This window comes from Medicago truncatula, chromosome 8 (assembly GCF_003473485.1).
Source record: "Medicago truncatula cultivar Jemalong A17 chromosome 8, MtrunA17r5.0-ANR, whole genome shotgun sequence".
Lineage (NCBI taxonomy): Eukaryota > Viridiplantae > Streptophyta > Magnoliopsida > Fabales > Fabaceae > Medicago > Medicago truncatula.
Window position 1 is genome coordinate 49,533,824 of NC_053049.1, and position 11,723 is coordinate 49,545,546.

Sequence of the window (11,723 nt, forward strand, 5' to 3'; positions counted from 1 at the left end):
AAAACGGAGTGGAACATTCATTGTATTTATTATTTACAAAGTGGAATTATAACTTTTTAATTCAATTCTAATCTTTATTTTAAAATACTATTATGATGTAAATCATATTATTGCTAAAATCTTATTTCCTTAAAAAATTGGAATAATTAACAATAACCAATTAAGACACGAATTGCAAGAAACTAGTAAAAGGCTTGTTAATATTTAAAAAAAAAAAAAAAAAAAAGCAAGAGAAAAGAAAGAGCAAGAAACGTTAGAACAAAATAAAGAGAACACACATGGAATTAAACATATAGGAACCGAAGGATGAAAAAAAAAATCTCTGTTTAATTTTATTTTAGTCAAAGACTAATTTCTAATTACTTGCTAAAAAGGATAAAAATTACAAATTACACCTTCAAGTATAGCCATCGAATTTGTCTAAAAAAATTATACCTAGAGAAAGTCTATAAGAAAAAGAAAGTTGTCGAGTGCTTCAATGTGCACTTTATTCAAAACATATATATACGTGCTACTTTGTCTATTATCTTGCACACATTGGCCAACACAAAAATGGATGACTCTGATGATTATTCTTATAAGTCGTTGTATATTTCGCCTTCAGCTAGTTCTTGGTCTGAGTTCAGGGACATATAAGCAAGTTTGTGTTCATTGAAGAAGCTTATAGCAAATGGTAAGTTTATGCCGAATAAAAAGTGTGAAAGAACGTATTAGAGAGTTAATATAGTTTGTAATTTCTCAATTTGTCCACCTATTATGAGAAAAATAAAAACAAAAAACTCTTCATTTCAAGACTTATAGACCATCCATCAAGTAATCTCCAAATACCCATAGAGAAGGGGAAATCCCGCAATGCATGCATAATAGTCTCAGATAGTCAGAAGTATCCTCACATATGCAACAAGAACAATCTTAAGTTGTATGACTGAGGGCATATATATATAGCTGCATTGGTAGGAAAGATGAATCAAATAAAATGTTAGATAAACTTCGATATGCAAAACCCACGACTAACTGTCCTCTTTAGACACAAGAGAGGAATCTTGCTGGATCAAACCAAATATAAAAACTTTTGGTAGAATATTCACCTGAAACAACATGTTCCCAAACCAATAAGTTATCAAGATTAAGATTAAGAACAAACTTTGAATTTCATACGGGAGGGAGTACAATAGCAAGATATTGAAGTATCATCCACCATGATTGTAAGGAACTCGCTAACAATAGAATGTAAGAATATAAAATGTTAGCAAAATTAGACACCACTTTTCCTATCTCAGAAAATCCATTTTTTAAATTCATTCAATAAATGATGTATTTATTTGCTAAATTAGATATATCATTTGTTGAAAAAACCTAAAAATTGAATTTTCTCTTACAATGAAGACCGAAGGGAATAATTCTTAACATACTAGACTTTAGACCCGTGCGTTGCATGAGTCATTTCGACAAATATATAAGAATAAGTAATGGTAAAAAAAATCATAAAATAAATAAAAGATGAAGAGTACTATACATTTTACTTACGCAAGTTCAAAAAATAAAGTAGGAGATGACATGAAATCGTTTAAATATAAATGATAGGAAGAATTTGTTAATAAGAGTGATTTTTTTTTTTTAATGTTTATTTGTTTATTGTTGTGTTGGAAACAAAATAGGAGGAAATTGTTATAGGAATAGGAGGAACGATTTTTAAAGTTTATCTCTTAATTAAACAGGTTTAATTGAACACGGGGGTAATAACGTAAAAGCCATCATAAAATTTAGGTTAAAATTAGGTTAAAAATTAACTTACGGGTTAACTTTTATATATAAAGATATATACAATTAATCACTTTAATATTTGGACAAATTTAGATGTTTTTTATGTTTATTTTACCATTAGATGTTTTTTAGTTTTTAGGTTTTTCATATCTTAAGTGTCTTTCGAGCATTGTTTAAGCATTCAAATGTATTACTCCCTCCGTTTCATAATACAAGTCGTTTTTGGAGAATAATTTTGTTTCACTTTATTTGTCACTTTTAAATTTCAATGCAACATTAATTATTAATTTATCAATAATATTCTTACTTATTTATTGTAGAGAGGGAGAAAAAATATAATGAAATAATATTTTTTTTTTATTAATTAAATAATATCTGAAGGCACTTGTTAACAAGATTTTTTTTTTTTAAATCTATAATTTTTTAAAGTTTTTTATAATCATATGTTATAATTCGAAATAGCACATGAGACATGTGTTGCTTGATTAATGGTTAAGGGAATGAAACTAACAAGTCTTGTTACTTGTTAGCAAGAGAGACTTCATCATTAGTTTTTTGGATTAAAATAAGGTAAATTCTATGGTACATCTAATAAATTTGGATGTATCGGTACATCAAGTTGTAAAATTAATAATAAATGAGTTGTTTTTTTGAAGAAAAATAATTATTTTCTATCATTGACAACTAAGATAATTAAATTTTATATACCAAAAGTTTCGACGAAATAAAATTTAATTTTTAAGAATTTTTATTACTCATAACAATGAATATTGATTATTTTTTATGACAAAATGTAAATTTTGTAATATGATCCTTATAAATAATGAAATGATGGTTTTTCTTATAAAATGATGTTTTCTAAAATATAAATATTGACAAATACCTTTTTATTTCATTAAAGTGATCTTTAATTTATATATTTTGTGAAACAAGAGTAGCGGTACATTCAAAATTGTGAGTGTACATAATAAATTCCCTATTATGAATTGAAAAAATAAAAGGAAAGAAGAAGGGGCACGTGCAGAAAGGTGAATTTCTTTGTCTTGCTCTTCTTGTTCATCTTCTTCACCCAACATTATTATCTCCTTCATCCTTCTTCACTAAACACTACCCTCTCCTTAATTTATTGTTTGTTGAAAAACACAAGTCAAACCAACACCACCGTCTCCTTAATTAATAACGGTATCTTAGATTTTCAATTTTTAGTGGATCTTATATGAAATTATTGATTAAAGTTTTGATTTTTGCATCTGGGTCATGCTGATTTTGTGTTGGGAATTTATTTTTTGTTATTAGGTGTTGAGTGATTCTAACAAAAAAGTTGTTTATGATAATATGGGGAAGATGGGTTAAAGGGTCAAACGCCAACACCACCTGATTATCATGTTCTGGTAGTGGTGGGAGTAGAAACCCTTACTTTTCGCCGGATGACTTTCCGTTTCAGTTCAATCATCGGAATCCTGATGATATTTTTGCTGAGTTTTTTGGGGATCGAAATCCCTTTGGTGGAATGGGAGGGATGGGAAGAGGTAGCAATGACATGTTTTGATCCAGAGAAATTAGATTATAGTGGATGAGTTGTTGTTCTTTCCTACCTGGTTCTTTTTCACGGACTAAGATTGGGAGATGATGAATATGGAAAAAAAAGATTGAGAATTAAAGCATCGCGTTTTCCTTTCTTTTCTTTTCCATTTCCTTTCTAAAAAATTTTTAATCAAAGAATTTCAAGTGGTTTTTTTTTTTTTAATTAAAAAATTGTCAATGTGGCGTTCACTTCACTTAAATGGGTGGCCACATGGGCGTTGACCCGGTCAAAATAGAGGAGGGTCACTCAGTTGTAAAAGGGGGTGAAATTTGGGAGTTGAAAAGTGATTTTTTTTATAGGGAGTCAAAATTGCTACGGAGGCAAACTGAGGAGGTTAAAAATACATTTTAGCCTAAAAAATAACATGTCCATGAATGAGGATGAGTAGTATAACTATTGCAAAAATATTTCAGGCACACCCACCTTTTAATGCATTCACGCAACTTAGTTAATCACATGCAAAAATACGATTAATTCAATTGAAAATATGATTAGTTCAATCCAGGTTGAAAATTGTGGTCAATTCATGCGGTTAAATAATACACAATTTTTGTCATGGATTGGATTAACAATATATTTTTGAACGTGATTAATCATCTGTCGTGGAAGTGTACAAAAAATGAGTGTGCGTAAATCACCAGTGTAACTATTGCAATGGCACGTAATCAAGCTGAAACCTTAAAAGAAAAGCAACGGTTTGCTTATACCATAAAAACACGCATGGAGTTGCTCTTAATGTTTAAGCCTCTAATCTCAAAGCTACATTAGTTTTTTCCTAGCAATACTAACATGAAAGTGCTACGCCTACGGCCACCAACAACTCAGGTTTCCAGAAATAGAAAAAAGATAGTACAAAGTGGTATAAATTGTTGTCAAAATCGCGACTTAAATTCTAAAATCCAAGATTTTGCGACTTTCTTGACCTTCAACGACTTAAATCCATAGAAGAATCTCAAAATAAGCAAAATCCATCGATTTTGATTGCGATTTTACGATTCCTTATCAACCAAGTCATTTATGATAATATACCATTTATAACATATATTTAATATTATTATTTTTTTGGTAAAATCTATCGATTTTGATTGCGTTTTACAATTTCCTATATCGATTCTACAAAAGTCTTTAAGTAAAATCCTTCGATTTTGATTGCGATTTTACGAGTCTCGATTTTGCTATTCCCTTTCGACGTGAAATAAAGTCCCGATTTTGACAAGCTTAGGATCGGCCACCCCGGCCCCAGCATTGCTCTAATTTGAGCTCTGAGCTGGAGCAGTCTTGCTTTGGCTCCCCTGACCGACCTCAGGCCTCCTGATCAAGTGCACATTCCCATACTGTAGGATGGGCCTTTAGTTAGTTTAGTGTTGACTCGACAATTGGCTTAAGACCCGTGACCGTCTCGTACATTAGTATCACACATTTCTTGAGTGAAAATTCCAATAATTGTTCCATAACTAAACAAACTATGGAGAGACTACAAGGAGGATTTACATCTCAAGTACGGCTCAGATATTTTGGTTACGCGAACGCGAGTGGCGTAAAAAATCATATGGACTAACTCTAACTTAATCTTACAAAAAATACAAGAATTTCTACCAAATACAGATGAAGCAAATTGAGGGAAAAAGAAAAGGAAAGGGAGTTTCATTTATTGCCTTGATGGAGTTTCATCAATGGTCTCCAATGCTGGTCTCCAAGATCTCTGCTTGGAGTACCTTTTAACAGGTTCAGCCTCCCTTAGCATCTCATAATTATCAGATTCTAATACTATTTTCTTTGCCTCCGAAGGGAACATGCAGAACTCACTGAAAACAGGAAATATCTTTCCCAAATTGTTGAAACTGGCATGCTTGGTGGCCCTTGACGCTTTGTAGTTAAGAGCACTCATTTCTTCATGGGTTAACACAGAGTATAGCAGGTCCATTGGTAGAAGAAAGTAAAACTTGCGTGTTTCAAGTTCTTCATCGGCTAATAGTCCTTGAATTCGATGGCCTACTTTGAGGTAGCTTGAGTCACAAACAAACTGTCCAGGGTATTCTACCATCAGCTCTGCAGCTCTTAATGCTTTTGAGTGTGTCTCTATTCTCCCATCTAAGAGTAACACCTTAAACACCCCTTTGGTTGGAGTACAAGAAGCAACATTGCCCATATTTCTAAGAAGCAGCTTAATTAGAAATGTTGGATGGTTGGAGTTGAGTTGGAGGTTGACAGAGCTTCTTATTTATTAGACAAGCTGCCTGCCTATCAGTTTAAGAAAACAAAGAAAAATAGTTGATTGTCTTTTTGTGGCCAAAGGTTCATAGTTGGTAATCAGTTGGCATATCTTTTAATGTTAGTGATCAAATTTGTCATACTCTTAAATTTTATCTTCAAAACAAAGTTTCCCAACTGGCAGCAGCTTAGTTTTATTTCGTACTAATATAATAAATAAGAAATTGAGAGATAGTAAATATTGTCTGTCTTCCTTTTTAATTCAAATCAATAAAAGGTTAGTAAAGCCACAAATGAAGGAAACAATATATTATTATTATGGACAGACTGGAAAATTTGGCCTATTTTGACTTTATGTGTGTGGAAAATGAAACTAGGGTGCACATGGGAAGATATGGTGAGAATGCAACCGGATACAGATAACCGCACTTAACGACAACACCAAACTAATCATTAGATATGGTACCAAGTAATTTATCTGATTGTATATATATAAACCATTAATAACATCTTTTAATATTTATTTACACATGCACTTTTATTTTGGACTAAATGAAAAAGGTTGATGGAAAACTTCAAATCTTTTGCTTGGTATATAGTCACTATCCGATGTTAGCTTGCAATATATTCCCATGAACTCATATTATATCAAGTTCAACCTATAGGGTCTACCCCAGTTGGGTCATGGTCTCTGCCTCTGGTACTAGAAATATTTTCCACATAATTGGTACATTTTGGAGCTAATTCTTCGTCTCTGCTTTGTCAAGTCTTTGGGAGTAATAATCGATCACTTTCACATTTGATATTATAATAGAATTATGATTTCAGTAGGTGGTTAAAAGTTAAAACCAAAATTCATTGGTATAGAATTTGATTGAAATAAGTTGGTACAACAGAGTGAGACTGGGAAGTATTAAATTTGCTGGCGTTATTAACAAATTAAAAGAATATTTTATAGGACAACTAAATGATTGGTGGTTCATTATGAAATTAGTAAATAATTATCCAGATGTTAAAGAAGCTGAATGTTTGATTTGGTGGATTTTCTGCTTGGAATGATAACCAAGTGGTAGTTTAGTTGTTGCTTAGATGGTTGACACCAACATCAACAAAGACAAGTGCGCAAACATATCAACTAGCTCTACCGTAAGGAAAAGAGAAATGATATATGTACAACCATTTTTTAATAATTTTTGTGACAACTTTTTCTTTCATATTCACATTATATTTTTACTTTCTCTCTCTATTGCTTTGATTTTCGTGTCAATATATGATTTTCTTTGTAAAAATATAGTTGTCCATGTGGTTGTCAATCACATTGATGTTCAAATAACATTTCTCAAGGAAAGAGTAGTGATATTTTAACAACCATTTTGGTACAACCTTTGAGACAACTTTATTGTTCTCTCTTCTCATTGGTCAAAAACAATAAAGAGAGAATAAAAACATAATGTGAGTATGAGAGAAAAAGTTGTATCAAAATGGTTGTACAAATATCATTTCTCTATTTGAATAACCATTTCTTATGAGAACTTGTTGGACAACCAAATTATACAAATAAATTTATATAATAACACAAAAATCAAAACAATAGAGAGAGAAAGTAGAAGGGCAATGTGAGTATGAGAGAAAAAATTATCACAAAAATTATTAAAAAATAGTTGTTCAAATATCATTTCTCATGTGGAATAAGCATACCAACAATCTAGCTAGCTCCATGAAAATCGCAATGGTCATACGTTTTCGATCCTTTATTTCCATTTTCTCTCATTCCCTCTCTAAATTTTACTCTCTTTTCATTAAATATTATCAAAATAGCCAAAAAAGAGAGAGAGCAAGATTAAGAGAGATAGAGGGAATCGGTAGTTATTAATTATTGTGTTTTATGAGGTGTTTATTTAGTGGAAAAAAACTTTAATTTATAACATCGAACTATGAAATTAAATTATCCAAAAGTCCTAGCTCAATCGATAAAATGCCGAAATTGTTAGGCCGGATGTCATGATCGGGGTTCGAACTCCAGTACCACCACTTATGTGTGTGGGTTTATAATGGCTTTGCCATTTCGTTTATCTAAAAAAAAAATTATGAAATTAAATTCAACAACATAATAGAAAAATGGTAACTAGTGTCACCATTATTGATAGTTATTTCCATCGATGAAAAAAAGACGTCGATCAATGTGATTGAGTAAACAAATAGACTGTGCTTATGGAAAATAATAAATAATATTTAGATTAGATTGTATTTTTGGTCCCCTAAATTTTATAATTATGTGAATTTGGCCTCCTAAATTTTTTTTATGCAATTTTGATCCCCTAAGCTTTCTCTTTTCTGGCTTTAAGGCGTCAACTAGTGTCAAATTGAAAGGGGATAAAAAATAAAAAAATTTGGAGGACCAAAATCACAAAAAAAAAATACATGGGGCCAAAAATGTCAATGACAAATTGTGGAGAGAAAAAATGCAATTAAATCAAATATATAATCATAGGTATCTTGGGGTTAGAATCTCTTTATTTATTATCTTTCAATTTCTTTCATTTAAAGAGATAAAACCACAATTTTTTTTATATAAAAAAAAAAAAAAAAAAAAAAAAAAACATAAAAATCAATACACTAAATAATAAAGGGGAGATGATTTTTAGTGGAGAAATAATATTTTGACAACCATGTTGTGACAATAAAGATCACATACATCATTTATTGAATTAATTTAAAACATGGATTTTTGCTTGTATTTGCGACCAACTTTATATCTCATACTCACGTTATTTTTTTATTTTCTCCCTCTATTGCTTTGGTTTCCGTGTCACTATCTACTTTCCTTTGTAAATTAGTAGTTGTCACTCAATTGATTGTTCAAATAATTGTTTTTTTCTAGATTATCCTCTCTTGTTTAGAGGGTATTTACCCCTTCATGATATCAACCAATCAAAATGTAATATACATTGACGACATTAAATGTCATAAATGAGTCAATTTTTCTAAAAAAAAAAATCAACTTTAATCATAAGGTAACTTTTAATACTTTTAGTTTTCATTAAATTATAGACAGGATTACATTAGAGGTCTTCTATCTTATTTATTTGTAACACTTTGGTCCTTTATCTTTATTTTTTTTCCGTTTAGGTCTTTTATCTCTCATAAAAGCACATATACATCATTTTTCTCATTTTTTTATTAAAAAAATACATAATTTTATTTTTTTAAATATATTTTTATTAAAAATGAAAAAATCCAGAATTATGATGAAGATGTTCACCATCTTCATTGAATCAAAAAAATTTCTGCACAAATATATCTCCAAATATCATGAATTAATGTTATGTTCACCTCAAATCTTCTTTTAAACACAAAAATCAAAACCCTATGGAGAAAGAGATTTAGTTTCATCACAAAAAAAAAAAAAAAAATTAGTTATATAAATTGTCACACCGTATATTATTATTATTATTATTATTATTATTTTCTAACTCAATATTCAAACCCGGCATAAAAATAACCCCAAAATTGAGAATAGCTTTGCACATCAATTTTGTTGTTTTCAGAACAATCTTAACTTTCGTAAAGCCTAACCCTTTCGTCGGTGACTAAGCCTCCACCATCCGCCTTGCAACATTTGTGGAATTAAGGTTTTGAATTTTGTGTTTAAAAGAAGATTTGAGGTGAATATAACGTTAATTCACGATATTTGGAGATATCTTTTAGTAGATTTTTTATTTATTTAAAGAAGATGATGAAGATTCAAAGGAAGAAGATGAAGATGATGAACATCTTCATCGTATTTCTGGATTTTTTTCATTTTTAATAAAAATATATTTTTAAAAATAAAATTATGTATTTTTTAATAAAAAAATTGAGAAAAAAGATGTATATGTAAAGGACCTAAACAAAAAATAAATAAAGATAAAGGATCAAAATGTTACAAATAAATAAGATAAAGGACCCCTAATGTAATCTTGACTTAATTATATTTAGGTGTTCAATCTTAATTAATTTACACTACATGACTGGCATAGAACAATTAAAATTTCACATCAAATTTCTTTCATCTGAATGTCCTTAAATTTATCAGTTACATTCATAAAATTTCTTCTTCCCATTTTGATTGTTCAATTTTGTCGTTTCAAACTGCCGCATTTTTTAATTTTCGTGAGAATCGTCGTCGTTTGTTTGATTCCAAATATCGTGAGAATTGTCGTTATTTCCAGTACCACGTCAAGTATGGTGATTTGATTTGATTTTTCTTGGTTGTGAGGTAGTTAATTATAACAATTGAGTAAGTCATGTGTTGTACTTTGAGCACTGCTAGCAGATGTTGCCGCTGTGATGTTGTGGGAGTTTGCTAGCATTTTTTCGGTTGCTGTTGAAATGGTTATGTGATGAGGCTTTTGTTCTTTTGTTTGGACTTAAAGGTTTTGGTTGATAGTGAGAAAGGTCTATACATGTTAGCAGATTTTATTAGGCTGGCTGCTTAAATAAAAAAAAAGTCACGATACCTGATGCGGTTCTAGAAACAACGACAATTGTCACTATAATTGGAAACTGCGGCAGTTTGGAATGATAAAATTGAACAATCAAAATGAGAAGAAGAATGAAAAGAAACAAGAATTGACCAATATGGAAGAATAAAGAAGAAGAAATTTGAATGAAGGATATGTTTTTGTTCTCACGTTCGGGGTTTTAGAATGGAAGAAATTTTATGAATGTAAGTGATGATTTTTGGACATCCAAATGAAAAAAGTTGATGTAAAATTTTATTAGTTATAAGTCTTGTAGTGTAAATTAATTAAGATTGATCACCTTAATATAATTAAATAAAAATTAAAAGTATTAAAAATTACCTTATGATTAACTCTTTTATTTTTAGCAAGAAATCTACTCATTTATTTGACATTTCATGTTACTTATGTATATTACATTTTGATTGGTTGATATCATGAGAGGGTAATTACCCTATAAATAAGAGAGTGTAACGTATGCCTCACCTCAAATAACACATCTATTTTTAGAAAGTATCTTGGGGATCTGCGGTTATGGTGCATAAGGAAAATCCTTATGCACCCTACATAAATCAAAAAATGGTTTCTTTGAGTTGTACTCCAAAACCATTAGATGTACTTAATGGTTTCCAGCACCCTGCATAAATCCCAGTCCATTAACTGGTAGCGCAACATAATTGCTTCCTACACCCCAAGCGAAACCAAACGAAACAACACTACAACCGCGAAAATCATCATTTTAGTTCAATGATGATTTCAGAGTGTTGACTTGATTCAATGACAGTTACAAAATCCTTATTATAGTATGTTTTGTATAAAATTATGTCAAAACTATTTTGTTGTGAAAATGATTTTTGTGAGTTATATTCTAAAACTATTTCTGAATTTATGGAGGGTACATAAGGTTTAATAACCGCACACCCCTTAAGGGAGAATTGCTGTTTACACATTACATAAGGCTGTGCCACACGAGTACTTTACGAAAATGCCCTTCGGCAGTTAACTGCCGAAGTTTTAGTAAATCGGCGGCAGTTAACTGCCGAGGCAAACTGATGCAGTAAACTACCGAGGAATACCACTGAAAACTTCGGCAGTTAACTGCCGAGGAAATCTAAAACCTGTTTTTTTTTTTTTTTTTAACAAAAACCATAAATTGTCATTAATAATATTTATTGATATTGAATGTTTCAATCATTATTTTGGTACGTTTCAAACAATTGCAGTATTATATTTATGCGTATATATCTTCATAAGAATAACATTTAAATCAATGTAAAAATTAAGCATTTGAATATTGTTTAATTCCTTTTAAGAGAGATGAATAATCATATGAATGTAATCGGTAGTTAATGAAATCATAAACATAATTAATAATTATTTAATGAAATAAATAGAATTATTTTTATGATTTCATTCATATGATTTTGTTGCCATAAATGAAGAAATATGAGAGATGAATAATATTTGCAATCGGTAGTTAATGGACCTAAAATGATGATTCAATAAAAAAAAATGCAACAAAAACGTTTCAAATGATAGAATAATTATATTTGTAATTATTAGTAATTAATTTCATTGATGTCTATCATTATTCATAGATTTGACTAACCCATTTTTACTTTATACTAATATTTCAGATATTATTACTTTAATTAACATGA

General features: G+C 30.0%; 1 protein-coding gene across 1 annotated transcript; it reads right to left on the reverse strand.

The window, feature by feature from the left end:
* Positions 1 to 4,442: 4,442 nt before the first annotated feature.
* Positions 4,443 to 5,675, reverse strand: LOC11415769 (uncharacterized). The gene has a single exon (XM_003631081.4). The coding sequence runs from the start codon at positions 5,496 to 5,498 to the stop codon at positions 4,998 to 5,000; it is 501 nt and encodes a 166-aa protein (XP_003631129.1). The 5' UTR covers positions 5,499 to 5,675; the 3' UTR covers positions 4,443 to 4,997.
* Positions 5,676 to 11,723: the final 6,048 nt, after the last annotated feature.